At 53.3% G+C, this 15582-nt stretch overlaps 3 protein-coding genes across 3 annotated transcripts; 1 reads left to right on the plus strand and 2 right to left on the minus strand.

Moving 5' to 3' along the window:
• Positions 1-4024: 4024 nt before the first annotated feature.
• Positions 4025-4975, minus strand: BDZ83DRAFT_651117 (uncharacterized protein; the record flags this gene model as incomplete). The annotated part of the gene is made up of 3 exons (XM_060510431.1): positions 4025-4425; positions 4473-4569; positions 4913-4975. 3 exons carry the CDS (start codon positions 4973-4975, stop codon positions 4025-4027), a joined length of 561 nt encoding a protein of 186 aa, XP_060365746.1.
• A 3719-nt stretch (positions 4976-8694) lies between these two features.
• Positions 8695-9228, plus strand: BDZ83DRAFT_287888 (uncharacterized protein). The gene has a single exon (XM_060502171.1). The coding sequence runs from the start codon at positions 8797-8799 to the stop codon at positions 9115-9117; it is 321 nt and encodes a 106-aa protein (XP_060365747.1). The 5' UTR covers positions 8695-8796; the 3' UTR covers positions 9118-9228.
• A 2758-nt stretch (positions 9229-11986) lies between these two features.
• On the minus strand, positions 11987-12636 carry BDZ83DRAFT_287897 (uncharacterized protein). Its single transcript, XM_060502172.1, has one exon. It carries the CDS (start codon positions 12559-12561, stop codon positions 12076-12078), a length of 486 nt encoding a protein of 161 aa, XP_060365748.1. The 5' UTR covers positions 12562-12636; the 3' UTR covers positions 11987-12075.
• Between the last annotated feature and the right edge of the window lie 2946 nt (positions 12637-15582).

The raw sequence follows: 15582 nt of genomic DNA on the forward strand, positions 1-15582 counted from the left end.
AGATGGGTCGGCACGGCCAGCTGGATCCGATTGACCATGGGGAAAAGAGACGGAGGGAAGAAGGAAAAAAGTGGTAAGAGTGGAAATGTGCGATATCACGATTCGAAATCCTCTATCGTATCTCCCTCTCTCTGTGTTTCCCGTGCCTTTCAGAAAAGGATTCAAGGCAGTCAGCTTACGCGGTTTGATCCTCGTGGGGGTTGGGTTGCGTCCGCTGATGCAGTTACAGTCTGGAGTACTCTCTGCAAGACTCCCAGGTTTCTCGGAAGGAAGCGGATGGTTGTTCGAACCCCCGTTCGAGCCGGTGGGAATGTGGGATGAAGTTGCGGAGCAGGCGTCAAACTCCGCTCCGCGTAAGCACAAAAGTCCGCCAGCTGCGGCCCCACACCACGGCCGTCAGACGGTCAATTCGCGCCCAACCAATCCGAAACTCCGCAGTGAAGCTTTCCCGAAACTCCGCTGTCCATTACCGGCTCCGTGTCTACGGCGTCCCATTACCACTCTATTACACCTATCTCACAGTTCGTGCCCTCGCTTCATCTCCATGATGCCACATGGTCCAACAATCATAGGCGAATGGAATGCATCACTTTTCTCGCCCGTCATGCCGTTAATGATCCAGCGCGCCACCTCCGTCCCAGCAGCTCGGTCTCGACTCCTCTGACCCCAACTCTCCCCTCAAAGTCATCCGTTTGCGGAAGTCGGTACCTTTCTGGATAACCTCATGGCGTCCGCTCGAAAGTTCGTGGTGTGATAAAGTCATATGAGGGAGAGTAAAAGCCATCACGTTCATCGAATGCGGGTTCAGAAAAAAAAAAAGAATAGGGCCGGACCTTCGCCTCTCAGTGAGTCACCAGCATCAAGCGATTCGCACAACTCACCACGGGCCGTACGGAGCACATCCCCGCTGCCCGTTTTCGTTGAAAGAGGGGGGGGGGTACCCGTTCCAGGCAATACTAGAGCCTTCTCAGCCGCAGGTCAAGCTGCGATGGATTTCCGTTATCGTCCAAAAGGATCCTCGTCATCCTGTCTGCTTGCAACAGAGACATTATCCTCCACGTGCCACGCCTGGCCGCCATCATCCCCTTTCCTTCTTTAGCCACGAGATCCTTCCCCGCGCGGGAAACACGCACACACACACACACACACATATACAACAAAAAGCAGAATGGGTATGCAGAGCATGGTCCAAACAATGGAAGCCAAGATGACGTCTCGCGGCCCGGGAGTTCTTGCCTCCTCTCACGATCCGAACCACCAAGTACTGTTTTCAGGTCGTACGTGAGATCCAGCCCCCTCCTCCCCGGCCACCGCTATACAATGGACTTCCAGACCGACAGCCGCCGACACCTTTTCCCAAAAGATCACCATGATCAACACTCCAGAACCCGGAGCAGCTCACTGCATCGAGACCTCTAGACCACGTTTAGCTCTCACTCACTCACTCAATTGACCGCACCGTTGAGGGGAAAGAGAACAAGCCCCCCCCCCCTCCCTCACCACGGGCTCACCGTGAAAGTTGAGTCCTTCCTCACCCGTGAGCCAAACCGCCGGGTCCCGACCTCCCCTCCATCACCGGATAACCTCAGCGTCAGTCTGGATGGTTACACGCCTCACCAGCGCCGATTCCAATCGCGAGAACAAAACTTCGGAGGCGTAAATCTCTCCAACCCGTTCGAAAAAACAACCCATTATTAGCACCGCTCTTTTTTCGACTTTGTTGTAACAGCAGGGCAATCCTCACCAAGGAACCTGTTTGCTTCCCCCCGTCGTTTGAGGCGTTGCGCGCCGTCCTTCTCTATTCTCCGTCACCCGCGCCCTACACTACCACATCACCCTATACACAACCCCCTTTTCCCCTCTGATGATCTTACATTTCAAGGGGAAGACCAAAACCCTAAAATCGAGTTAGTCCGCGCGCTCGCAGGAGAGCTGCTCCGCGCGAGCGCAACCAGATCCTGTCAGATCTAAGAAAGAAAATAAGCCTCAAGCCACCATCTCGCTTTAAAACCCACGCTTATCCGTACCTTTCCTAACCTTTCCTTCGCGCTTGGGCTTGGCCGACCCGCCCTTCCAACCACCAACTACTCTCGGATCCAACTATCCGTAGATGTGTTTCCCCAAACAGACAGCGCGAACGAGGATGGAGGAGGAGGAGTTCGGTTCCCGCATGCGGCGCAACGGGACCTGCCGTACTTTTTGAGATTTCGTCTCCTCGGAGTACTCCATCAAACGACGGAGGATAGGGAGGGGGTCCAGGCTCGAAGGATGGATGAAGATGGTAAGAAAAAAGATGCATAGACGCTACACTACCTTAGCTGCCGCCCAAAGGTGCAACCCCGCCCATACCTGAGTACTCCTACCTTGACTTAAGCAGGTAGGTAGCCGTACATTGAAGATTGAGAAAGGGGGGGCGGACACCCGTGGCGCCGTGTTGGATGGGGTGGGCAAGCCAACAAAACGGTGTGCAAAAGCGCGCGCGAGAGAGAGAGAGGGAGAGAGACAGACAGAGAGCTCGACATACCTACTCTCTACGTCTTTCTTCTCTCCCCGGGTGGTTGGGACACAAAACGACCAAAGGGGAGCTGCGTAGCGTTGTGCAACAGACACAAGCCGGGACGTAAGAGTGAGAATGACGATGGGTGGGAAAGGGGAAGAGTGAACAAATCGTCTGCAGGGCCCCCTTGCCTCTGAGTCGGGTAAGCCAACGGTAAGCCACTACCTCCAACTTGAATCTCGCATGATTTATTGCAACAAGAACAAAGCGGATTTATTGCAATCACCCATTGTTCGGGGCGCCATCCTTCTCAGCCTCTCTGTATTCCCGTGTCGCCCGAAAACAATTCCGATTGTGTATTCTGAGGGAGAGAAATCTTCAAATATTTTCCCATCAACACGCCATGCTATCGTGTGAATCGTCCGTGACAGCAAGGCCAGGTAGTTTAAAATGACGATTATCGGCTGAGGCTTGCCCTCGCGGGCCCGGACCGAGTGCCCGGACGCGGGCGGTAAGGCGGGGAAAGTCGAGAACGGACCCTCGGACGGAGAAGGATGGGGTGGCCACTTTCTGGTCCCCGGTGGCTGGCTCCCCTCCCCATCGCGCTGTTGCACAGGCCGATTGCTTCAAAGGGGGGGAGCATGGCATACCGCTTTCTTCTTTCTTCTTTCTTCCTGCTTCCTGGATCTTGAGGATTTGCTGGTTTACTGATCGCCAATCTCCCGCCCTCGCGTGCCTCTGGATCGTGCATGGTCGCACAAATGCCGCTACAGAGCAAATGAAAGGATCCCGTCGGGGGGTCCTTGTGCCATCTGGACTCGTTTGAACCCCCATTGTCGTGGCACCGCGGCAGCCGAACCTCTCTCTGGGCCGTGGCCGGCCCTTCGAGATTGGCCCCAGTACCCGATCCACGCCCCGAAATCCATGCCGGTACCCATGACCAACCCATCGAGTGAACCTCTCGGGAAACATTTGTCTGGGTACCGATGGTGTGGGTGGGAAAGACCCTCCACGAGAAAACCTCCCTCGTTACCTACCGGTGAAAGGAGGGCCGGGGGAGGGCGCCAACTGGGACGCGAAATTTAGACTGTTTGATGCGGGCAGCCGGCGGACGCACACCACGCCACGAGGTAGAGAGCAACCGCCGCAAACAGGTTTTCGTTGCACAGCTTGCAATGTCTCAGACACCTCTGCCAATATGTGAGTTGTGGCGGTCCAGTGCATATTGAGATGTACACACACGCCTTTCCCCCCAAAAAACCAAACAGTCGAGAGACACCCTGTTGCGTCGTCCATCGTTTTCCTTGAGCAGACGCGTAGAGTTGAATGATACATCATTCTGCCTTGTCCCATCCTTGCCTATTAGGGCCAAGCCGACCCAGACGGTGTCGTTGACAGATCGGGAAAAAAACAAGATCTCTCGGTCAAAGCGTAGAGACAGTCTCGTGTCAAGGAAGCTGCAAGGCGAAAAGAAAGGACCTCGCTTGGGTGTGGCCCTCGAGTCTAAGTGATAGCTGCGACCTACGACTAGTAGATCTCGTACCCGCACCGTGCCGGACCTGATTGTAAGAGACAACGCTCAACAACGACAGCCTGGGTGCCTGGGGAAAGGGCCTTGGCGGATTCATCAGTGTGAAAGATACAGATACCTGCATCGACGCTCGATGAACGAAAGTCGAACTCGTATCTGCCCGTACTTCTTCCTAGCTCGTAGGGATCTAGATCTCGTGGACTGCTTGCTTCGGAAGATGCTTTGCGGGGATGAAGCTCTTGGCCCCCCATCACCTGCTTCTTTCTGCCCAGAATATTGCACCATGCAGCTCCTTGAGACAGCTGTATTCCCGGTCGCCGAATCCACGGCGAATCAGCAAGAGGAAGCTCCTTCAGATAACACGAGTCGAAGGCCGGAATAGACTTGTTTCGCTGTCCTGGTTATCCCTGTTTCGTCATGGCCAGCCGCCGACGCAGCACCTACTTGCGTATCCGTAATGGCGGCTACCACCAGAGAGCCCCACCATCAAATGGGCGCCAGGATCATTTGCTGCTCTGTGCCAGCAAGGGTACAAACTTTCCTGGTGTAGATCATCAGGCCCAGACAACCACAAAGTTGCGACCACTTCCCTCCAAGCTGAGCAATTCAACAGGCCCCCTCTGGTGGTTGCTATCTCCAGCGAATACTTCATCGGATCGAACCCAGGAATAGGATAGGATTACGTTCTCAAATGAAATACAAACGAGGTCCGCATGCCTGGTTCGCGTGGAAGTAAGAGTTAAGCATCACGCCATGTTCTGACCGTTTGTCCATCGTTGCTGTTTTTGACTGTGTGTGAGACATCGTCCGATAGCCGCAAGAGCTAAAAGCCGTTGACGGCGTGTACGGCGCCTTCACGAGCAATCAATTTGTGCTTTTCTTACCCTCTCGATCGATAGTTTCTTTGCTGTGGGACCGGGGCTCAATTTGCCTGTAGGATGGGACATTCGAGGATACTTGAGGGAAGAATAGAGCCCCGGCCATCACTCAAACCAACTTTGAGCAGACCGAGCCACCGTGCAGGTGCCGTCTGAGAATCGCTCAGGGATAGTACGTTGTATGGGGTGAAAGCTTGAAGCTTAGATGGAGAGAAATGCATCATGTATCGGTACATGAAGTCGTCATCTGAACTTTCGCAGTACGACCGTGCCTAGTCACAACAGCTGTTCCGTACATGTGGCGGAAAAAAGCCCGAGTTTCTCTGTTTCACACACGTTTGTTGGCATAGACTGGCAGCTTTCGGCTAGGAAACGTCCTACTTGGCGATGTGGGATCATGTGTAGCTGTGGCCGTGGGTCATATGAAGTGACTTCGAGGAATGTAAGAGATCAGAAATCGAACCATATGTGAATTAGTTCTCCTGTTGGAGCTATGCGCCCGGTGATCAATCGTCAAATTCGGATGCGACATATGCCTAGATATACCGATCTGACACAGAGGTCGAGTACAATTCACAGGTAACTCGCAAGAATGGTATTCGTGTGTCGGCTTCGACCATACCAGATCACTGGCCGGCCCTCACTCACAACGTGACCTCCTGCGTCTTTGCACTCGGGCCCCTGTTCCGGGGCAAAGTCTAGCTGAGGTGATTCTACATCGGGCGTGAATGAGAAGCCGTTGAGGGTCGCTCAGACTTTGTTCGACTAGAAGCGCCAGGTTTGGCCTTTGGATTTTTGTCCCGTCAACCTGATGGCTCCGCGGACGAACAGGTGAGCACTGCGTCTGATTCACCAAGTGTCAACTGTTGTTGGCTAGGAAAGTTGTTCCGCCAAGACGGTGTAGATTGGTACTAGGTTTGCCAGATGTATTCAATGGCGACCCCGTTTAGTCAAGTCAGTGCGGAACCCAAGCCAGTGAACGTGAGCTGAGAAAGTCAGTGATGTTGCAGTAGCCTGCTGAAAGGAGTCGAAGTATGTGAGCCAACAAGAGGTATTTCTCAAGCTGCCGCGCGATCAAAGACTATTGTAGGAAGAATTGACGGTAATGCGAGGGGGAACAAGCAAGGGATACTGGTAATATGATGACGTCCAATAGCCGGAACTCGATCAACACCCAAGAGGAGCTCGAGGAGGTGGTAGCGTTATGAGACTGCAGTGCATCGCAGAGCTATCGATGCCCTCGAAGTGGCGAGGTGCATGGCATACGTTGCGCTTTCATTGCTCTTCTGTATACTACGTACTGGACGAGGGTCGCTGGCACTAGCGAGGTGCTCCTCGAAAAATGCATTGCGGCTGGCCTATTCGAGACAACTGAAGATTACTATCGAACCTGCAGCCCCTCATCGTGGGTCTCGTGCGAGGCTACGAGCTGATGGCATAGCTGGGAGTGTCCATACAATGACTCGCCGTTGATCGGCGAGCTCGAATCATACCTTCAAGGGAAGGACGACTCGACTGAATACAGGAAGCCACCAGGGCAGCTGAACCTCGACATTCGTAGGAACGAGCATTCACAGCCGAACGAATTGTGACGAGGATGACACAAGCAGCGCCAGTGCGCCGCGGCGTCAGATCGTAGGCGTGTGAACGTCTTTCATTTGCAGTGGCACAGATGTCGATCTCGTCAAGCAATTGACGCCATACTGGTTTACAAATACGCCGTCAAAACGTGACTAAGATGCACTTGATCTGAATAATCGTATCAGGCCCCGGCCGGGAAGCGAAGTAACCCGTCTTGCTTGCTCACAGAGACTCCCGTAGATAGTCTTTGAGCGTTGTTGGGCTCACTGGTATGCTGCTTCTGACGGAGATGGTATGATTATTCGACCGAATTTGCCTGAATGCCAGCTGCGTCATTGTTGTTTATTATTGTTGTTGTGGTCTCTCCCCTGCTCGGATTTTCTGGTCTGCAAATGTCAGTGCGAGACAAGCCGCATGCCCAAGAATGGCTGTCTCAATCCTGCGTAGGGCACAGAACATGTTGCCTTTTTGTTCCCCAACGTTAAATCAGCAGTACGAATACTGGTTGACATGTAAGAGGACTCGAGGACCCTCAGACTGTCTGGCTGGACTCATGAAACCTCAAGAGCAAAGTTTCCTATTCCGAAGCAAAACTTCTCTGGATTGTAGCGAAAGTCGAAGCATGGTGCTTTTAGTAAGGTATGACGATCTTCTCAATCGGTAGTTGTCTCCGCTGCAACGATCCCATCTGGACGAAAACGGACCTTGACCGACACAGTGATCCTGTCTTGCGAGGCACAGGGGTCCAGGGACGGCTCTGTGTCGGCGAAATACAGTGCAGATAGATTGCTTGAACAAGGCTTCGCATTACCCGTCCGATCCCTTCCAGGGGCGACCCTGACGCGAGGCGGCACCTACGACTCACTGAGTCGCTGCACTGGGCCCAGTCTGCTTTGCGGTTTAGCAGAAGGCGGAGAGCCCCCTACCGTCCTGGAATGGAGTGTGAGAAGCTACTGTGTAACTGTACACAAATATATCCGGACTCAAACGGTGTGTGGAGGCGGCGAATGGATGGCTTTCGGAGTGCGGGGGATTGTCGTCCTCGTTTCTCTGGGGAAGCGACGAAAATCAGTGGTAATAGCAAGAGATGAAATCGCGCCAGTGACCCTTTGTTATAACAGTATGGTGCGTCTCGCTAATGCAGCAAACACGACACTGGCAGACCGATGCGAATATGGTGGTTCGTCTCTGTTGTTTGCGAGTCAATGAGAAACCGCGGAGTGCCTAGACGAGCCTCAGGTTGTACGGAGTAAGGGGATTTTAGATAACTACCTGACAAGACTCGGTCAAAGTCTGCAGCATCAGAAATGTTTGGCAACTGCCCCCATGCAGATTTCTTGGAGCCCTCTGTAACGGCAGCCCTCTTTCCGACTCTGGGATTATAGATGTGGCCTCGTTTGCGACCTGAGAGTACATTCTTGCTTTGCTGCTATTGAAGAGGCAAGCATGCTAACAATCGACATTGTACCGAGACTGGATGCTTGCAAGCTTGGTGCAGTGTGTTGCATTTGTGTGGACGTATGATGGTCTCGCCGGTGGGTTGTACCCCGGGAGTTGATGAACCACCCAATGGGCTCGCTCAGAGCGAACGCCAGCGGAGATCCTACACTGGCAGGTGGAAGAAACGTGGCACACGTATCTGAGGAACCGATGGGCCGTCACACGGGCGGAAAGGCAACGCAGGGAGCCTTTTCCCACCAACCCTGAGGCCCTGCCCCGCACCCCTCGTCCTCGAGAGAACGTGTGGTTCACACTGCGTCTGAGTACGGAGTACAGATACCAGAGCTCGCAAGGCCGCTGTGTTGTGCGAACTGATGGTGTGTCGATAGATGAGCGAACGCGAAGTGCCTCGTACACACCCAAGACTGCATTGGCAGACGAACTCCATTGGACCAGCTTCAACTGTCTTGTCTCTAGCGGCTAACTTGTCTTGCTTGCCTCATTCTTTTCCCATCTAGGTTGAAAGATATGCACGCCTAGACATGGCGCCGCCGGATTCCCTTCATCGAACCTCCACGTGGGACGACTAACAGAAACCCACTCTTTTGCGTTTAATGATGATGTGCAAGCTGCCGCATCCTGGAGAGGGCGGGTTACAAGGGTCATCCTGCAATGCAGATTGGGGTCTTTTGAAGCGCGAGCTAGGTACTGTGCGGCGTTTATGTAGTACTCCGTAGGTATTCGGAATAAACAGAGCGAGCAGTTCCAGCATCCGTATAGCAACAGACCGAAGCTGCGAGGTTCTTGGCGGATTTTCTAACATCGCTGAGAGCCTGGCGCCCTGCACATGAGCTGTGCGATGTGAAGTCATGACGCTTGCTTGCTGGTCTGTTGTGTGGTGGTCTTTTGAATCTCTCTCTTATGGAGTGCTCCTCCTAGAACAGTGGATGTTCCTCTGGGGACTTGACTCAAATGTCGATGCGTTCTGTTCTGTGTGGGAACAAAATTGGGTTGGATGCGCCCAAAAATATGGCCTTGAGTCTTGGTGTGTGGCCGGGCCTTTGACGGTGCTGAGCAGACGCGATCCCTGTAGTAAAAGGTCGAAAGGCTGCGGAGATGATCGAAAAATCAGCTTGAGCGGAGTGTTGCGATTCCTCATCTGTTCCTTACGTTATTTACTTGTCCCTTGAAGTGAATCCAGTGATCGGTATTACCTACAAGTCAATGTAAATGTAATCTCAAGCATATTTGGAGCCGCAAATGGGTGATGCATTTGAGTCAGTCAAGACATGGTATTTCGTAAGGGACGGCCGCCGCCTGGGAAAGGGTAGTTGGTTGAGTGGTAATTATCCCTGTGTCCGGAAAGACGTCCCGTTGCAAGACCATTACGGAGACTCCATCGCACCGTAATTACTATGACCTTTCAGTTGGGAGATGTCTTGCTCTGTGGAGTTGTTCTCCCCAAGGCGTGTCGCCGAGCGGAATTGAACTAGTTGCATCGGTTACGTGACTGCATAAGATGCTATCAATTATGCTCGTAACTTGCCACATGGGCAAAAAAGCAGTCGTCAGTCCGCAATCCCTTGAACGTTGGTCCGGCGTGAGTTTCAAAAGGAAGAACGACAATGTGAGATCGGCGTAGCTGTGACAAGCGCTGACCATTAGCCGTGGTGCCGTGGTTATTGAACGATTCTTTTGCCGAAAGTATCCCACAAGGCTCTTGCTGGTTACAATGTGGGGGTTCCGACGTAAAGTATCGTAAAACTCGGGCCACCAGAGCATTGGCTGGCCGCTGCAGTGTTGCACTCGATCGTGGTTCGTGATTGATCCCAAAATTCTGGCAAGGCTGGCTGAGCAAGGAGCTGGAGACAAGGTTCCCTCTAGCCAGCACAAGGTAGTTCCCTTCCAGACCGAGCGTCTTTTGCCGACAAACGTACTGCCAACTAGATTCGTGTAGGCAATTGGTCTTGGTGGAACTCCAAGACTTTGAACCATGTAATCCGAACGGGAATACCGAGATAGGGTTCGTCAACGAACAGGCAAGCCCCGAGCTCTTTCATTATTTTGGCAAATAGTGTCGATCATTTCATTTCTTCTCTCGCGGCGATTGTCTGAGTCAAGGTATCGGAGCCTCGAAGGGCAGCGCGGGAAGAAAAGAAAGGGTTACTGGCGGGCCCGGCGACTTGGCTAACTGAAGACTCAACAATGTGGCTGGCTCTATTCGCAAGTCCTTGTAGGCCAATCGGGCGGGCAAACAAATGCCGTGTGATGATGGATAGGTATTGGCCGATTGGTGTTGGATAGGCGGCTTTGGGCTCTTGGGGCGAGGACGAGACAGGGCCGTGTCCGATTCCAGAACAAGACGTCAAATAGTGTCTAATGGAAATGTGTTGATTACCGTGTCATGGGCGTGTGGTGCGGCTGCAAAGAAGGCGAAGAAGTAATGATCGACGACAAGCCTCCGGGCGGGAGGGATTGCGGCAATGAAGAGGGGGAACTCTCATCCGGGCTGCGTTGCTTCAAGCTTGGGTGCCTGTGTACACAATTGCAATGCGGAACACGGAGTACAGATACTCGGTGTGTATTCGTAGACGCCAGGATAATGAGCTGTGGAAAGTGGCGCTGATGCCACAATGGAAACTGACAGGGACTGGGGAGGGCGAGAAGGGTGCCTGACCGTCAGATAAAGTGCAAAGATGGTGTTGCAGCGGAGCATGAGGTAGGATGTGTCCGCACGGTAAGGTTGGGCGGCTTTGGTGAGGATGGGTGAACCTTGACGTTTGCGAGAAGGAGCGAGCCTGTGAGGTAAGGTAGGAACGGGTACTTCCTTGTGCTGTCAACAACCTACCTTAGGTGTGGGGAGATGACGGCAGGAAATTCAACGTCAAGTGCGGATACCTCAGAAGTGGTCAGAACACTTACAGGTGCGGATAGATCTCAGTAGACAACTACTGCCCAATTACTAGGCACTTTGGCTCGTGGACGAATATGACCAAGGCATGATTAGCGCTGCATGTGCAGAGTATCTATTCTGTACGGGTACCCTGCCAGAAACGTATCCGTACTTATTCAGCACAAAATGCACGTGGTCATCGGGATATCGCACATGGGATCCAGAGGAGGAGCGATGGCACGCCCCACGATGGATAGCGGAAAAGGGAGGTTTGCTGCCGGTTGGCTAGCGTATCTCATTACATAAGATTTGGGGAGAGAGAGGAAGGCTGTGCAGCAGGTCAGCCACATGTCACTTTTACCTTGACACCCTTGACGGGGCAAGGCGTGACGGTTCTCCGTACGGATACCTTGCAAGACCTGGAGCTAGAGGAGGTGCGTGCTCTCGATTTGCGAGGCTGACTAAGGGAGCAGTGTGATGGGCCTTGACCAGACACTGCTCAGTGTTGGGGAAGCTCACGCTCACAAGCTTGAAGCAGCAAGCTGAAGCCTCCAGCCATCCCCACACCCACACACACACACTCTCCCTCCGTGCCTGCCGAACCCACTATTGTCCACGTCGTTCGCCTTGCGCTTCGTATCACCGGTACGTACTTTTGGCCTTGTGATGGGCGCTCTCATCAACGAACCGCTCTAATCAGCCAGAATTTCACACACACACACACACAGCTTAAAATACTGCATTCGGCCCTCCGAGCCTCGAGATCCCCTTACTTGAGGGACCTCAGACATCTTTTTCCATCAGGCGTAAACAAGACGGACTGTGTCGCTCTTGGCGCTGTGAATTAAGTCACCAGACTTGAGACTACATTGACGTGAAGACGACCGCCGTTTCTCCAGTTGGGCTAACATAGTCGACCAGTTCTACCAAGCGGACCACATTGTGCCTTGGCGAGGGAGAGAAAAGAAAGCGAGGAATAAAAAAAGAGACGGAAGGAAAAAATAAACCAGTTTCCCCCACTCGGCACGAGGCTCCCTAGTCGGTACGGTACCTGGAGCCAAGCGCCATCTTCCAACATACACCGGACCACGCCTCTTCCACTATCCCATCGCAGCCGCCTCTACACTAGACCCAGCCACCGAGGCGCGGACATGACCAGTTCCGGGACACGGCCTGTTGATATGTACAGCTCAGAGAAAGAAAACTCAGCGACGGTAGTGGCCCAGTGTCTCAACTTTCAAGAGTACTCGACAGTCTAGCCCTCATCTGTCACTGGCTGCGGGAAGGGAACAGGACTAAGAGTCCGGTTCCCAGACCTATCTGTGCTTTTGCGAAAACGTATACACTCAAACACTGTACATGTGAGCTGGCGAAAAGACACTCGGCCAATGTACGAGTTCCTCGCAAGACGTGTCGAGTGATTCGGAAATACTGAATCAAACGTAGGGTATCTTGTTATCTTGCATAGCATGACGGGCGAAGATGCCAACACTAAAGGACTTTTGGTGGATTCCAACATACCGTGATACGGAGTACCTCCACCGGCTATGGATCTCTCGTTCAACTTCACTCCTACCTTGACTACTACCAACCCCTTTCCTAAGATAGTGTGTACCTTGCTGTTGATCTGCAGGTATTGTGCCCTTACAGGCTCAGATGCAGATGTCTGAGTCCTGACGGAAAGTGCGAAGAGACCTTGAAGGAAGGGGAAAGTACGCATAGTTGCCCGGGAAGGCTCCATGGGCTAACGACGGGAGCATTCTTGCTTGATCTTGAACAAACGGTGCTGCATCCCCCTACCTTAGAGCCAGTACCCTATTTTCTCACATGCACACACACACACACACACACACACACACATATCGCCCAAAAAGGAGATGGGTAAAAAACACCAAAATCGCTAAACCGTTGTGTTACAATCCCACATACCTATCATCCAGTCACAAATTATGTACCGTACAGGCCGTACCAACATTGCTCGCGACGGGCTTTGGTGGAGCAGCCTTTTTTCCTACACTACAGTCCCCGAGCAAGGACAAACGATGCAATCCTATCTGACCTGCCAAGCTGCCTACGGATGGTGATTGCCACGTTGGTGCCCAGTATCCGACACCATCACCGTCTACCTTGCATCACCACATGTTGCTGTACCATGGTTCGGCAAAACCAAAAAAGACGAATAACATGGCACCGAGACACGGATTTCAGGGTTCTTGCTCCAAAGATCCGGGTCCCTCCTTGCCTCCCTCTCGTGCCGCTTCTTCACGGGCCTGATTTCGGCTGGATCTGACCAAGAACGATTTCTCCCCCGGCCCATCGTTTTCATACTTGGACTGGCCGACGGAGGTGTGCTCTGCTTACGTCTATCCACCGCACTTGGCTGACTAGTCCTAGGTCGGGAACCTTTGTCGGTGGTGGTACGGCATCCTTCCAGGCGCTGTACCGCATGGAATGCACATGGAACCGATCGGCTCAAACCCAGTCGCCTGGAATATTGACATGGCGGGATGGATCCGCCATCCACGAATGGACGTGCACATCCCGCATTGCCCTTCGCCCATCGCCCGTCGCAAACGGTGCCGCTTCCAGCTTGTTTCCAGCCCGGTACGCACGAGGCAAGCAACCACGAGCAACAAGGCCCGTCTGGATATGCTATGGCCGCTACCAGCTCCGCACGCGGTAGCCATGCCATGTCGAGCCCTGCTGATGGTGCCCACCTTCACCACCACCTGCCTTACCGTGCCTGCCAGCAAAGGGCAGTCCGTTGCTGTTATCTCTTCTTTTACAGATGTACAACGGAATACGGAGTACGGCCACCGACTTGAGGCTTGAGTTTTGAGGAATTACACCTTGGCCTGGCCACTGGACCGTCTTTAAATTTGACGCTGGCTCTGCCACTCTGGCCGCCGTCCAACCGGGAGGACAAGAAACGCCATCCTCTTCCGTCTCGTCCCCGGGACCGGGGGCAAGTCCTGTTGGCTGGTGGCCCAGTTCTCCTACGACTATCCAGCCTAAATCCCTTCATTCAGGATAGGGGTTTGGTGATGAGGGGACCCTGGCCAAAAGATTTTCAAACCTCATCGGCGTCGGTGCTGCCTGTATCCGTATTTCACGATGAAGTAGGCATTCAGCATCTCAACTGCTAGACACGCATGCCTGCACGGAATGGCCATTGCACCAATACCATGACGGAGCGCAATACACTACTGTCAGTAGCAGGCCATTGTGCCCATGTATACATACCTGCATTTCACAACGGCTCAGGCACCAAGGACAAGCAAACGTGGGGACCGCAACTGCTCATCAATTATTACACATTGCTGCAAAGAACCACTCGACAGAAAATTAACACCATGTTGAGTTAAAGTCGTCACATATAGAGCAGCATCAGGCCTCGGTCATTGTTGATACCGCTGGAATTCTCGGCCGACCCCTTGACCGCTGTGCCTAGAATGGCACCCCAAGTTCCTCAACCGGGCTGCCAAGGTTCTTCGACGACGGTACGACACGGCATGGCCTACAGATACCTGTCCTGGCACTGGCGATCATGGTATGGCTGCGAACAACCCCAATATTGAAGCCTGGTACAGGGACCGGACCGGATTCCGAGTCCGAAGCGCAAGAACGAGGCCTAGATGACGGTGATGGCGTTGATGCGCTGTGTTGGAATGCCAGTACGATCGGTCCGGCCTCGTGCACTTTCTTTCCCCCTTCTTGATGGGTCTTTTTTGCAGTCTCGCAGACAAGGCCCGCCGAGCCTCTCAAGTTTCTTCTGGCCCCCGCCAGTTCGCAAGCCCCGAACTGACTGGGTGGCATTTGGTCTCGATCATTGTGAGACGAAACATGGAAATAGCGGGCCCGTCATCAGATCCGCCATCATTCTCCATTCCTTTTGCTGTTGGGCTCTCCTTTCCTGCGAATGACTATTTTGTGCTGCCCGAGACCCGTCTTTGGGACGGACGACCTGACCTGACCAACACACCGGCCTGATCTGGCTAGGCATGGCATCGACGGCATGGCATGGTGCGGCCCTGGCACTGTTGTTTCTTCGGAGCACCATCGTCATTTCAACCATTTACCGATAAGGTCACACGGTCAAGTACGGATGCGCACATTGGAAAATATGACCATTGCGGCTGGCGCTGTCATTCTGCTGTACTCAATGCAGCATTCATCCTTACAATGAGCAGCTCTATTGTCCGCTTTGAGCGTGCTAGAAGGGAGAAGAATGCCACCGCCAAAGATTTTCATAACGGCGAGCAGCAACGCAACAAGACTCTAAAATTGCTGGGCACGAATTGAAAGGGGCAGAGTAAGGTACGGAGACACAGAGCCCTGTATGCTGCCCCAGAGAGTCCACTAAACCATCGAGCAGTTGAACAGACGGGAGGCTTCTGTCCAGCTACTTACACTTGGACGACAAAGGTACGCGGATGCATACGCACACGCACACCACATAGAGCTGTTAGCAAAAACCTTCTCCAGGATGCCACACGACAAACAGATGCTCGATGCATGTGAGGGCCGCGACCCCACTTCCATCGGAGACGTCCCCCCCTCGAGCTTCCCAGCGTGGTATGGCATATCCACGAGGGCGTGCGGTGTACGGCGTGTGTATGGAGACATGATGGCAAGGCCATATGGCTTGTCATGTCGGTGCAGGGACAGGGATGGCTGCCTTGGGGCTGGACAGACATCCCAAGTACTCGCTACCGCCGAGTCCGGGAAATAAGAAACGTGAACAGCGCCAATGCGTGCCCAA

This window comes from Colletotrichum acutatum (assembly GCF_030867785.1).
Source record: "Colletotrichum acutatum strain CBS 112980 chromosome Unknown BDZ83scaffold_39, whole genome shotgun sequence".
Taxonomy (NCBI): Eukaryota; Fungi; Ascomycota; class Sordariomycetes; order Glomerellales; family Glomerellaceae; genus Colletotrichum; species Colletotrichum acutatum.